General features: G+C 51.8%; 5 protein-coding genes across 5 annotated transcripts; 2 read left to right on the top strand and 3 right to left on the bottom strand.

Annotated features, from left to right (window-relative positions):
* Positions 1-83: 83 nt before the first annotated feature.
* Positions 84-1,388, top strand: NECHADRAFT_74053 (uncharacterized protein; the record flags this gene model as incomplete). The annotated part of the gene is made up of 3 exons (XM_003049711.1): positions 84-283; positions 456-993; positions 1,050-1,388. 3 exons carry the CDS (start codon positions 84-86, stop codon positions 1,386-1,388), a joined length of 1,077 nt encoding a protein of 358 aa, XP_003049757.1.
* Positions 1,389-2,856: 1,468 nt separating this feature from the next.
* Positions 2,857-4,146, bottom strand: NECHADRAFT_74052 (uncharacterized protein; the record flags this gene model as incomplete). The annotated part of the gene is made up of 3 exons (XM_003049507.1): positions 2,857-3,276; positions 3,487-3,829; positions 3,890-4,146. The coding sequence occupies 3 exons, from the start codon at positions 4,144-4,146 to the stop codon at positions 2,857-2,859; spliced, it is 1,020 nt and encodes a 339-aa protein (XP_003049553.1).
* A 337-nt stretch (positions 4,147-4,483) lies between these two features.
* NECHADRAFT_74051 (uncharacterized protein) lies at positions 4,484-7,045 on the bottom strand (the record flags this gene model as incomplete). The annotated part of the gene is made up of 2 exons (XM_003049506.1): positions 4,484-5,516; positions 5,682-7,045. 2 exons carry the CDS (start codon positions 7,043-7,045, stop codon positions 4,484-4,486), a joined length of 2,397 nt encoding a protein of 798 aa, XP_003049552.1.
* Positions 7,046-9,189: 2,144 nt separating this feature from the next.
* On the bottom strand, positions 9,190-10,254 carry NECHADRAFT_29871 (uncharacterized protein; the record flags this gene model as incomplete). The annotated part of the gene is made up of 1 exon (XM_003049505.1): positions 9,190-10,254. The coding sequence occupies one exon, from the start codon at positions 10,252-10,254 to the stop codon at positions 9,190-9,192; it is 1,065 nt and encodes a 354-aa protein (XP_003049551.1).
* Positions 10,255-10,431: 177 nt separating this feature from the next.
* Positions 10,432-13,528, top strand: NECHADRAFT_89611 (uncharacterized protein; the record flags this gene model as incomplete). The annotated part of the gene is made up of 6 exons (XM_003049710.1): positions 10,432-11,439; positions 11,488-11,531; positions 11,645-12,355; positions 12,405-12,685; positions 12,735-13,384; positions 13,421-13,528. 6 exons carry the CDS (start codon positions 10,432-10,434, stop codon positions 13,526-13,528), a joined length of 2,802 nt encoding a protein of 933 aa, XP_003049756.1.
* Between the last annotated feature and the right edge of the window lie 255 nt (positions 13,529-13,783).

The raw sequence follows: 13,783 nt of genomic DNA, 5'->3' as shown, positions 1-13,783 counted from the left end.
TCTTTGACCCGGCAACTTTTCCACCATCTTGACCGCTTCTTGATGGTCGTTTTATTTCGCAGCCGCAGAGCTTGATCGCCAAAATGCCCCCTCGAAAGCGCATCAAGCGCGATGCCGACCCGCCCATGGAAGCACCTGCGGAGGTACTGGTGGAGGAGCAGAAGCCCTTCCCTCTTCTCATGCTTCCCCAGCTGGTCCTTCACCTCGTATTCTCCTGCCTCCAGCCTTCTGAGATGAGTGGAATCTCTCGGTCTTCGACACTTCTCCGGTCGCTCCTCCTGCCGTACGTCTTTTACGCGGTCCGCTTCGTCGGCACAGTTAGGGACGTCTCTCTCATGCTCGAGGCTTTCCTCTACCACAGAAGACAAAGATTCATGAAACCGCTTTAGGAATCGGTTCGGTAAGTAGTCGTTCCTGATTAATGGGAAGAAGTTGGCCCTGACAAATCTTTGCAGATGCTTTACCGTCTCTCCTCGTCGTTCCGGACGCAAACCCTTGGGGGACGGAGTCATGGGTAAACTTCCAGGTCGTATTCTTGAGAGCCTATGGCGAACGATTCGGGTTAGAACCATTGATTTGGATTTTGCCGCCCTCCAATATGTTTTTCAATCGCGATTCATCAAGCTTCTAGAAACCTCTCCGCGCTGGCCCGATATAACCAACCTGAACATCACCGGGTACGGCAATGTCATGGCAGGCATCTTCAACTACTGGCTTCTAGAGGGCATCAAGAAAGATCGTGAGACAACTTGGTTCAGCACCTTGGAATGCAGAGCGATGAGCAACCGTGCTGGGCAGTTGGTCAAGCTATACCTCGGACATTACCAGTTCGTTATTCAGACAAGGAACAGCCTCCCCAACCTCCTGGCGCCCTGGATCGGGAAAAAGGCATTCGAGACCTTGGAGTGGTTTGTCGTGAGCGACCGTACCTTGTGGCACATACCAAGCTACAACCGTGGCTACTTCAACTCCATGTCGGATTCCGTACAGATGGTATGAATCCTGCCCTATCCTTGGTGCATTATAGACGGAAACTAATAATCAATTAGGCCGAGGGCACTCAAAGCCTAATAGAGACGCTGGCGAGGATGCCGCGGCTTCGGCGACTCACCTTCTGGGTTGAGCGGGGAGGATTAGGACCCTGCCTCGTGCGTCAGGACTGGACGCCAAACGACAATCCGCTCACATCGTGCGAGATGGATGATTGGTACACGAATCTGGTTCACAAGATTGCGAGATCACTGCCCAAGCTGGAGCAGCTTGGCATCATGGATAATCGTGATGTGGTTTACAAGGGCACTAGGACCTCGGAAGGGCACGACATGACAGTCTGCCAGGAGATGTTGGAGGCGGGCAGTCGGAGGTTCCCACAGGGAATTGATGACTAGCATCTCTCCACACTTGCGTTTGCAACGTCTTTGCCGCATTGCCTGCTCCAAGCAGGCAACATGACCTCGGTGCTGGTTAGCACTGGAAATACAAAGCGGACACGGTGATTGAGGAGGCCGGTGATACGTGAAAACCGGTGTCGATATGCTGAAGAAAATCGTGTTGGGGCTATTTTGACGCTGATATAAACCTGAGTTATCATCTTGAGGAGTGTATCACGAAAAGACTTCATTAAAAAGCTACTGTCCTTGTGCTCACTAAACCCCCCTGCATCTAGTTTATCGCCCTATATCCTCCATCTTCCGTAGTCTGCCATCTCTGAAGCTCCGCCAGATACTCACGTATAATAACTCCGGGAAACTCGAGCCACAACAGGTGTGGAGTGGCGTCTGCGATACGTTGGACTTGCGCCGTGTACCACCACAACATCTCGTGTCGTACTCAAGGATGCTCATCGTCACCCTCTAGGCCCCAGGGGAATGTGAAGTATTCGACCCCGGGCTGTACGGCGTCGAGAAGTACGTGCATGCTCGCGTGCAGATAGCTCACGGTAAAGAGGAAGGTTATGCGTGACAAAGCACGAATTTCTGAGATAATTGTCCTCGATTTATACTGAAACAAGCTAAACATGGCAGAGGCCAAAGAAAAAGAAGCATCTAAAGGAAAAAGGGACGGAAGAGGAGGAAGGGGCCAAAGAGAAACAGGGTAGGCTTTGCCTACGCTATGGGAGACGACGAAACCGTAGACATCACGGCCTTGTAGGTGATAGAAACTCCAAAACCCCCAAAGCCACTCACGGGTGCTCTTCCAAGCCCCATGGGAATCTGCAGCACTCAATTCCAGGTTGCACCGCGTCGAGGAGCACTGCATGCTCGCGCTATCTTTGACCTTTGTGCCATGATATATACGATCTCGAACAAACAGGCAGATCTCAAGAACTTGGGGGACAGCGTCGGCAACACACTGGATCTGGGCCGTGTACCAATCCAGCACCTGATCGTCTGTCAAGGGCTCATTGCCGTCCCCATCTACCCCCAGTCTATCTCGGATATCGGGGGCTGGAACTTGTATATATAGAATGTAACTGCTAACCAGTGGAGACTGGGCATGCCTTGTAGGGCCTCTATCATGTCTTAAAGAAAATTGACGATGAAGAATGTATATATATGGCTTCGTAATTGGATAAATCCACCTCTGAGAGGACACGTGGCTACGTGTTTGAGGGCAATTGTAGAGAGCTTGTGTCAATGGGAAAGAGTATACGCATTAACGCGCCGGGTTTCTGAACCAATTATCATCGATTCGATGCTGAAACCAGCTAATCATAGCAGAGGTTAAAGAGGAAGAAGAAACTCAAAGAAAAAGAGACGGAAGATGAAGGGACCAAGATAACTAAGGGGGGACGGCGAACTCGTCAAAATCATGGTCTTTCAAGTGCGAGAAAAATTTGAGAATTCGATGTTGCATTTATGGATATATATCGTTGTCCAAACCCCAGGGGAATGTCAAGCATTCCACCCCCGGCTGGACCGCGTCAACAAGGACGTGCATGCTTTTGCCATCTTCGATCTTAGTACCACGGTAGATTCCGGCGATGTCCACTCCCATGGAACTGCCAAAGTTCCCAAAAACGCAGACCTCTTCAAACTGCGGAACGGCGTCTGCTATGCGTTGGACTTGGGCGGTATACCACCACCACACCTCGTTGTCGGTCAGTGGCTCGTTGCCATTCTCGTCTAACCCCAACCTGTCGCGGATGGTATCAGGTTGAAAGCGATTTATATGAAGCGTAAAGGCAAACCGCACCAGACAGGGCATTTGCCGAAGGGCCTCTGTCATCTGCTCAAGGGATTGCTCCTGCACCTTTCTGTTAGCAACAGTCTTTGACTTTTTGTGGTGCTGTGTACTTACGAATGCGTCAATGTTGCCTTCTCGACCATGGTTCTTCTCAACAAGAGACAACCACTTGAGGTTCGGGAATTTGTTCCACATGCCGTACACATGTTGCATCGATGGGAAACAGGCCGTGGTGAGGGGGGGAAAGGGATGTTCGGCTCGCAGACGTTCGAGTTTCTTGCAGTGTCGCTGTGCATCTACCGACAAAAGAAAAGAGTGAATCCCGCTCAGGTCAACAGCCTTGAGCTTGTTGGGGGAGGAGTTGTGAATCAGGGCAGCCGCGAAACGGCGGTTTTCCCCGAGGCCAGTGAGTCGCAAGCTCTCCAAGTGCTCCCATCTCGGGGCACTGGGATGAGCGGCTCGGAACGTATCTATATGTCGGTCGCCGAAACGTTCCAAGTCGATGGTCAGATGCCTAACGTGGGATAGTAGTCTGACGGCTTGTAAAACCTGAAAGCGGAGCGCATCTTGGGACAACGGCAGCATCTCTTCCAAGTCGAAGTCGGATATCGAGTGTGGGAAGGGGAATAGGAAAGATGCACGGCTGTTCGATCAGATTAGTGGGGGTTGTTTTTGCTTGGGGGAAGAGAGGGATGGTACTTACCGCACAGCAGTCCATATTTCGGTCATCTTTTCAGGCGTCTGGTGATTGATGAAGCGACGTAGACGGTCCCTGACGGCTGGCTGGAGGTGGTCGAATCGAATAGTATGGAACAGTGACCGGAGGAATAAAGCCCGTAGGCGCTTAGAAGATCGTGTGACGCCATCTAGTTCCCTCCCTGTGAGGTTGGACCCGATCTCGTCGTAGATCTCAGGCGGGAACTGGTCTAATATACTCGTACCTGTCTGCGGTGCAGCCATGGTACTCTGAGTGCAGTTGAGACGAGGGGGGGGAGAGGTATGCTTTTGTAGACGGTGGAAAAACGGAATGAGGAAGAAGAAGAGGAAGAGAAATAAAGGCAGGGAGAAAAACTGTTTGGCGATGTTTGGTGGATGCGAGTTTTGGCGGGCACTGCTTGTCACTGGCAACCAGACAATGCAAACGAACGTTTGATTGTCGCCAAAAGTTTTTACTTGAAAAGAAATCTCCAAATTGGTATGTGTGGGTCAATAGCAAAGAGCTAATAAAAACACCAATTCAGAAATATGTGTGTGGGCAAGATGATGTACAATAGCCTCAACACCAATGCCCTCCTCGTCACTCAACTTGCATCCATAATCCTTCAATCCTCTCAGCCTCAGCCTGCAACATCTGCGTCCTTGGGTCAAATTGTAACATTTGAGAGGAAGAGCCAAAGCTTGGAGTCAACCCTGGGGCTAAGGCCTGCTCCCTCAGTCGGTCCGCCGCTTGAAGATCGAGAACGCCCTGCAACGACGTCTCGTTTCTGTACCATCCCATCTGAGAATTTCCCACCACGTAACCGTTGCAGCCTTGAACGTCTCCCCTGAACTTTGTCATGTTGGCAATCAGAGCGTCGGTGTGTGACTTGTTTAGCATGGCCATCCTGTTTGAGTGGTCTTGGTGCATCATCCGCTCCTTTTGCATGAGCATCTGCTTCTGCCTCATGTTGTCCTGGGCGTATGCTGATTTGAGCATTTCGAGTGTTTGATTCATTTGCCTGAATATTTGCTTGCGCTGTGCTGCTTGGTTGAGGAAGCTTTGGAGATCTCCTGATTGACAGGCGTCGCTGTACAAGTTTCGCATCCGGGAAGAGTAGAGATCGCAGATGCCTTGGGTGCTGCGTGCTTCGCGGATGGTATATCTGTTCTCGAACTTCATGTCCTTTGCAAAGGTCACGTAGCATTCTTCACAGATCTGGGCATTCTGCCATCCCCAGTATCGTCTGGGATATCCATTGGGCTCGCTCCTGGGACAGGGCTCAATGCTGGCAAACAAGGCGGCGAGATCCCCCAGAGCTTTCCAAGTTCCTCTGAGGATGCACTCACTAAATGCGTTCATGTTCTTGTTGAAGCGTGGATGGCCGACGTTGAAGCCGCACACGCGCTTGTCCGATTTGAAGAAGCTCGACGACTTGGGGATGAACCAATTTGCTCCGCCCCAGACGTTGACCATTGTAGAGTAGCATGCGCCGCAGATGATGATTTCCTTGGACTTGTTGGGGAGGGTGAACCATTTTGCGCCTGATGTTTCGTAGGGGTTGCAGAAGGGGTGCTTGCTGAATTCGTCCAGGGCTCTCCAGAAGATGCTGAGGTCTTTTGAGTCAAAGGCCCTGTTGGATACAGAGTACATGTTTATGTTTCCACAGAGGCACATTGTTTCTTTTCCTCTGGGTGTTACCTGTCTCCAGTATTGCTGGTCTGGCGTGTTGTGAAAGTTGTCACAGTAGCAAGCACCGCAGAGGACTGTGCCCTTGGGTCCTCGTGTGGTCTCGTACCAGGAGTGTTCATTTGTGGGCATGGGCAAACCCTTTTCGCACTTTGGTATTTGTATACGGGCTTGCACTCCTTGGCAAAATGCAGACCAGTTGTTGCTTGGTGCGTAAATGTCGAACACGCGTCGGACGTAGAAGGTGCTTGCGTCGCAGAAGGCCTCCAGGCCCGTAGAGAGGGTGAAGTTTGAGGCAAACGACGATGCCATGAGTATGTCTTCGTAGCAGGCCGCGCAAAAGGTTGCGTGTGGGATGCTGGGTGATGTGTACCATGATGCACCGGGCCTGATCTCGGAATCAGTACAGTGAGGAATCCTCTGTCGCTTCTGCATGAACTCGACAGCGTTGCTGAGACTGGACGAAGATACTGCCTCCGGCCAGAGCGTGTCCTTCATGCGCTTGGTGCCGAAAAAGCATTTCCGCTGCTGTCCGGTCCCGAGGTGTACCATTCTGAACGAGGACTGGAATTGAGTGTTGTAGATGTGGTCGACGTAGCATCTGGAGCAGATGAGAAATTCGGGTGCCGAGGGGTGGATGAACCAGTCGAGTTCCATGTCCATGAGACCGTCGTGGCACACTGAGATAGGGACGATGCCGCAGGGATGCATCTCTGGGGGATGGATAGGGTTCAGTGTTGGGGCGGCCTGGGGATTCCATTGTTGTTGGGTTTGGTATTGAGGTTGCGGCTGAGAAGGGGCTTGGTACTGCTGTTGGCCTCCATATGAGGTTGAAGGCGCGGCCGGTGATGGTTGAGGCTGTTGATACTGCTGCTGCTGCTGTGGTGGCGGAGCGGATGAGGGAGTGTTCAACAAACTAGCAGGCCTCGACGACCCAGACTGTATCCTCAAGCCTTCCAACTGCCTCTCTGCCTCCTTGAGTTTCTCCTCCTGCTCTTTCTTTAGACGTTCTAGTTCGCGTTCTGCTTCGACGATCTCGCGGTTGTACTCGTCCTGGAACTGGGCGGCGAGCTTCTCGGCAGCCTCACGGTCGCTGTCGACTTGGCTTTGGGGCTGTTGGGGAGGTGGGGGATATTGTTGCGGTTGAGGGGGTGAAGGATACTGCTGTTGCTGGGAGGGCGGAGGAGGATATCGTTGCTCTTGAAGAGGTGGTGGGTATTGTTGCTGTTGAGAGGGATGAGGAGCATATTGCTGATACTGTTTCGGAGTCCCTGGATGTTCTCGCTGTGATGTATCTGCTTGTTGTTGATATGCGCCGTATTGTTGTGCGTAGTATGCTTGCTGCTGCTGCTCCTGCTGCTGTAACTGCTGTGCCATCTGATAGTTGGCATTCTCCTTGGCTTTCAGATACTCTTCCCCCACCGCAGTCGCAAGATCAGTCGCCTTGGAGATTATTTTGAACAGTTTCCCCATGATGTCTTGCTAACGCCGTTGGGCTTCAGATATTCGGACAACCGCAGCTCCCCTCAGTAGGACAAGTGAGGAAGCATGCGGCTCTTGTCGAAAACAAGCCACCATCTTTAATAACCCCCTTCACCCGCATTCCTTTGGGCTTGGTTCTGTTGGCTGAAGGTCAGCTCAGGACGCCTTGCAAGGATGCCATGCAGTAGCTGCTGCAGGAGTGGGACTATGGTGATGGTGGCGCGCTTGAAGGAAGCCGCCAGAAGCCTCAGATCAGATGTTTCATGACTTTGGTAGTTAACAAGCCATGAGAATGCAATGTCTTGGGTTACTTCAATTCCTTCTCAATGGATTCCCAGCTGCCAGAGAGAGGTGACGGAGTGACGTCCTCAGCTGAGACACAAGGCGGACTCGCACGCACCAACATGTCAGGGGTGATGATCACCACGAAGGATCCATCTTTTGTTGCCCGACAATTCCGGGCCCAATAATAACTTCCTCACTGGGTAAAGTGTTTCGTCTCTGCTGAGGCTGACAGGTCCGTAACACGTTACGATCGACTGGGGAGAAAAGTAGCTGCCTAAGCGAGTGTTTCAGGGTTTTAGGATACGGCGGGAATAATCTGACGGGGAACCTTTGCTTTACGGTTATTTTAGTCTGGATGAATCCTTTATGTTTAGCTTCCTTTGACATGAGGGTCAAGCCCTTCCTGTTGGGTCACACCAGCTATCATGTTCATGATCAGGCCCGCACATTTGCGAGAGAGCTATGGCCCTCGGAGTTGAGTGACTGCAAAGGTCTCTCAAAAAAGGCTTTCCGACAAAAATTGCAGCACATCGAAGGACCCGGAGATGCCATGAGCAGATAGAGAGACATGGCCTTGACGTTTGGCCGGGTTCATTGTCCCTTAGCGGAGGCACCATGTGCGGATCTCCGAGATCTAATACCGTTAGGGGCTGTGAGGGAGAGGCCCCATTGACTGCTGGTTGATCTCGTACAATGTGTTCCCAGAGCTATAAGAGCTCCATGCCACTACTTGGGCTCTGTCCATTACTCCTCATTCTCCTCCATGTATCAGGGTGTGACAGAAGACGCACAATGGCCAAGGAAGCGAATCAACAGTCGTAGCCAGAAACACATTTGTTGGTCGAATTTTCGAGCCCTAGAAAGTCTCTGGATTGTTTCTCAATTACTCATACGGATACTAATGAGGGTAGTGACGGCAAGGATATCCTGAAGTCATCTTGCCGATCACCAGCACGGGTACTCAACAGCGGATCTAGGCCAACCATGATCAGTCTCTTCCTATACTCACTAAAATTAAGATGAAGAAGTAGTCTATTCTCATATTATTTTAATAGAGTCTTAGATATTACTTTGATAGTGGGGATGAGTATGCTCTGGCAGTCCCCGCGTAAGCAAGGAGATAGGAGATTAACTGCAGGTTCAAGGTGCGTTGGAGATTATACGGAAATGATGATATCGGATTACCTATGACGTGATTAAAATGCTCTTTTCATGTTGCTGGGGGTTGAGAGATAACAATGAAATGACTGTGTAGGTGGCTGCAGAAATTGAGACGGCGGCCGAACAAAAACATCATGGGATGACTTCACGTAAAGCACCAGGGGGCCCGGATAGAGCTACAGGAGGCTCTTTGAAGATACCGTGAAGTTGGGAGAAGCCTCGATTCGAAGTTATCGCGCGTGTGTCGTTGATGCCGCCTTCAGTGGCCCGCGTATTTTGAGCGCCTCCTCAGACAGTGTCGTGGCTACTTAGACTTTTGAGACTTGCATCCATGACTCTTGCAACCATTCCATTCCATGTTCAAAGTTCTTTCGTATCAAGACGAGGAAGCTGCTGCAATATCCAGAGGCCATATTGGACACATCGGGGATTCGAATCCAGGGACTGAATGCGCATGTCGACCCTTTTGTATTACGGAACAAGAAACAAGGGATATTGATCAGAAAAACGAAATCGAACATGCATCGTCCAAGGTAGATCGGTTGTTAGAGGCAAGTTTACAGATCAGCATGAACAAAGCGACATGCATGTGGGTTAAGACACTCCTCTTATTCCTCTCCCCTTTTGTGGTCATGTCGCATCCAGTCTCTTTTTCTACCCATAACCTCTATAGTTTTCACCTTGTGAATTTACTTCAAAAAATCATCCTTCCCTTGCTCCTTTAGCACCTCGTGCACAACCTCGAGAACCCGTCCGTGAAGGTCAGCCGGCGCCGCGACGAACCCGAAATTAGCGCTCATCTTTCTCCCGGCCGTCAAGTCAATTTTCTTTCCATGCACATCAGTGATCTTTCCACCGGCCTCCTCGAATAGTAACATAGCTCCTGCGTGATCCCATGCCTTGGCGTAGCGGTCTCGGCGCTTGTACACCCAGACTGTTGTGTTGCCAAGGCCCATTGCGAGAACCGCCCAGCGGAGGACCCAAGGTACGAGGTCACAGCCTGGGAAGGGAGCGTTGAGGCGAGAGGCGACGACTTCGTGCACGCCGTCGAGGGCAGAGTCGACGATATTGGCGCATGTGACGAAGCGGACATCTTGGTCTGCAGCGTGGGAAGCAAGTCTTTGGGGCGCATCTGTCGATAGGGGACGAACGAAGGCACCGTGCCCCTTGACAGCAAAGAATATGCAGCCTTGACCCGTGGGGTCGATGTTCTCATTTCGTAGAGGCGCCTTTGCATCGATGGATAGGTTGGGCGCTCCGACAATGCCGGCAACTTGCTCTCCATCCAACAGAAGGGCCATGTTGATGGCGTAGAGCTCTCCACGAAGATACGTCTTGGTCCCATCGATCGGGTCAAAGATCCAGGTTCGGCCGGACGCTGCCGGACTACTGGCACCGCATTCATCGATCAGATCGCACATCTGCTCTCGAGTTGTGGGAAGCTGGCAGAGCGACGGAGTGTCATGGTCACTTGCGATCCGGCTCAGCAGCTCCCACACCCGCTCCATCAGAACGGGGTTCTTGCGAAGATCAGAGGCATCTTCCTCCCCGACGACATGGTCCGCAGGAAAGGCATGCTTGATTGTCGCTGTGAGAAGGGCCTGAACAGCGAAGTCGGCGACTGTCACAGGGCTTAGATCTTCCTTTTCGATGGCGCCCTTGTCTTGGCTAGAGACGATGGACTGGCTGAGCTTTGCCGCCTTTTGCAAGGCGCCAATGGCGACTGTAAGCTCACGTGCATACGGACTGTCCATCTTTGAGGTGACACAAGCAGGAGATGTGAACGTCCAGTGTTGAGGCGTCTGTGGTACATGAGACCCCGCTTGAGGGAATTATGGATATATGCATATTTGCACCCGTTCATGATGCATCCAACGCCGTCTGATTCACGGCGTCATCTTAAACATGCACCAAATGGACCATCATCGCACATGCCTAACGAATCGGTGACGCTCGATCCCGCCGCCGTTACCTATTCGGCTGGTCTTTTCGAGTTTGTCCCCGTGATTCGAGACATTCTTCGCACGCGCTATTGTGTCCCTGGGTCCGTTTTCCTCGTTGAAGGTCTTGAACGGGTCTCGGTGTCCCGTTCTGGACGATGGCAGGCTGTACGACTGCTCCTTGGTGATGGAGCTATCTGCATTCAGGCCCTTTTAGGGGCAAATATGCATCGGTTTGTTCAGACGGGGGAGGTTGCTTTGGGAGCGTATATTCGATGCGAGGCTTTCCATGCCAAGTGGCAGAATATCGAAGATCGCACTATGGTGACGCTCGTTGTCGAGGATATTGTCACGGTCGGATGGAATGAATCGTATAGAGTTCTTGGACAGGATCAAGAGCCCGTAACACAGCCATACCCAGCGACATCCGAACAGCCTCAAGAGTCGAAGGACGTACAACCAGAGGAGTCAAAAGCTACGGCGAAGCCCAGTTCGCTACGCGCCGAGGACTCTGTATTTCACGACGACGATGAAGAAGCCACCGAGGAAGCCTTCGAGGCCTTTGAGACTCTTGCGTACCCGACCAAGCCAAAACCTCAGCAGAAGCCACAGCAGCCCATTGCTCTGCCCCGCGACTGGCATGACCCCCAGACACCGCTGAAGCTCACGACGCTACGATCCATCCCGCATCTCCCATACAAGCAGAATTGGTCTTGCAACGTGCTTGCCATAGTAGCCTCGCTGTCGGAGGTGGAGCCATCCAACCTGCCTCCACACAGGCAGAGGACTGCGCGACTCGTCGACCCCTCCACGTCTAAACAAGTACATCTAACGATATTCCTCGACCCGGAAGAGTTTAACCCTCGCGTCGGAAGTGCTGTTCTACTTGTTGGAGTTAAGAATCACCGGTTTGACGGGGGAAGTCTGAAGAAGTACGAGAGCGATCGCAAGAATGGGCGGTGGTGGTTTGAGGACCCGTCGGAGCTGGGATGGTGCGATGTGGAGGGAATCAAGGCATGGTGGTCTAGAACAACTAAAGCTAAATAGATGAAGGATGCAATAAATAATAATCAATTCTCTCATGATTTCTGGTATCTTTAAGACTTCAACTTTGGTCCTACTTCTGGTCACATGACCGTTCCTGCACATATGCTGTAGGCATCCAAGCGTGAAACCACTTGCGATGCTCTTCAACTCTACCCAGCCACGCCATCAGTACGATGCAGATCACTACCGACCAACCTGACCAAAGGCCGCCAACTTCGCCAACTCATGATCGCACGAAGAAGCAGGCCATCGACGACTTCCTAGCGGATCTGTCGCCTTGGGATATCCTGTACCTGCGGGGCCGAATCCGTGACGCAACCATTGTGCTCTCAGGTCTTCAAGATCTACCCCCGGAGCTCATATGTCTGATTCTTTCGTATCTAAGTGTTCAAGACTTTTGGGCGTGCAGATTAGTCTGTAAAGCATGGGCGATGGCGTGGGCGCAGGATTCGGTCTTGGCGCGAGCATGCCGCAACTTCTTCCCCGGTCTCTTAGAGACGTACCCGACAACGCCTGGCAGGCAGCTCTTTTCTATGGCAGTTAAGAAGCGCAAGAAGTGGCAGCGGCCCTTTTCCAAGTATACTTGGATGCGGTGGAACCAAGGAGTCAGCGGCATCTTTCGCGAGTCGACTCCGCCGCCACAGCTTGGCCCGGTACCTGTCGACTCGTGGTACCCTTCCCTTTACGCGAAAGAGAAGCTGGCATGGCAGCCTAGGCTGGATAGAGTTATTGTCGATGATCTGCGGACGAGAGAAAGGCATAGGTTTCTTCCTCCTGGGGGTGCCCTGGCGGGCATTCAATTCCGACTTGTGTGCATCAGTGATCAACTTCTTGTGATGAGAGAAGCCAACCAGCCCAACCGAAAGATGTCAGTGTACTGCCAACTAGAATATCCCTGGGTCTGCTAACATTAATAGTTTTATCGCCAACCTAGCTACGAAAGAGTGGAAGACCATCTCACTGCCAGGTCCATTTGCTACAGCGCATACAGAAGGGAAGACTGTCGGCTTTGGGACATCAACTGGACAGATCGTGGCCTTTACTTGGGGCGAAAAGACAACACAGCTCGATCTCACAAAGGTTCAGACTTGCCCGCCAGGGTCGGAGCGCTTATTTGGAGGCGTAGCCAATGTCTTGCCGCATCCAACACAAGACAATGTGGTGTTTGGGGTTTGGGCATGCTCCCGCAAGATCGCAAGTGAGTATATACACCAGCTCCCTCTGCAAGCTGACACTAAATAAAGCAGGCTTCAAACAGATTAGCTTTGTTGTGGTCAAATTCGAGGACGGGCAGCCTGTATGGTGGGCGACAGAAGACATTCCAAACCCCAGACGACACGCCAACAAAGACTGCAACCAAGAGAGCTATCTCGGACTTTCGTTTGCGTGCAGAAAGTCGGACAACTGCGGATCTTTTGCTTTGGGCATCTATAGAAGCCAGAACCAGGTTCAAACCTTGCCTAGCATCTGCTATAGATGCTTGCCGGCGACAAGAGTTGGTGACTGGGGAGCCGTCTGTTTCAACGTCTTGACGCAGACGTTTAAACACTACGAATACAGGTCCTCACGGCCGGACCTTCTCTGGATTGGAAGCCCTCAGCCTCATTTAACTACAGGCAGAGAATTGTTATTTGTGGATGCACACCTCTGGAATGAAGATTTGTTGCTGGCAGCATCCACCGCCGACGGAAACATGCGCATCGACCTCCACCTACAAACGATACATGCTGTCGGAAGCGGCTTTTCGGGTGAACCACGCTGGGCGCCGATTCGACTTCGAGACTCGGTGCATGCCGCGAGGACGAGGATATTTCAGGATGATGACTTTGTGGTTGTACCCACCATCGGAGGCGTTGTCATGTTTGAACCGTCTGACTCGCCGTCGGAGGGGAGGCCAGTAGACAATTTTGTTGACTCATTGGATACACCTCAGCCGCTGGACCGTTGGAAGTCGGAAATATTGATCTTGATAAAGGATGATCCTGCGCCTGAGAGTCCATCCGCGAGGGCTTCTTTGTTGCGACTTGCCAACAATCAATAGCACGTCAACACAAGCCGATAAAGTTCGGAACATTAATGGAAGAATTCTTTTTTGGGTGACACCTGACACTCTGATGAATGATTCATACCTGTAGAACCCTTGGTGATAGAGTTTAAACGGCCCGCCCGGCATCGGAGGTCAAACCCAAGTGGGGGCTCCATCAAAGACCCCCATGACGTTGGATCGCGATGGAGCACCTCCAACTGACGTGATTCATCAATCACGGGCAGTGAAACGTCTCACGGGGTTCTTGAG

Source organism: Fusarium vanettenii (assembly GCF_000151355.1).
Source record: "Fusarium vanettenii 77-13-4 chromosome 1 genomic scaffold NECHAsca_8_chr1_1_0, whole genome shotgun sequence".
In the NCBI taxonomy this organism is placed as follows: domain Eukaryota; kingdom Fungi; phylum Ascomycota; class Sordariomycetes; order Hypocreales; family Nectriaceae; genus Fusarium; species Fusarium vanettenii.
Note: the sequence above shows the minus strand (reverse complement) of the source record. Positions and strands in the feature narration are given on the sequence as shown.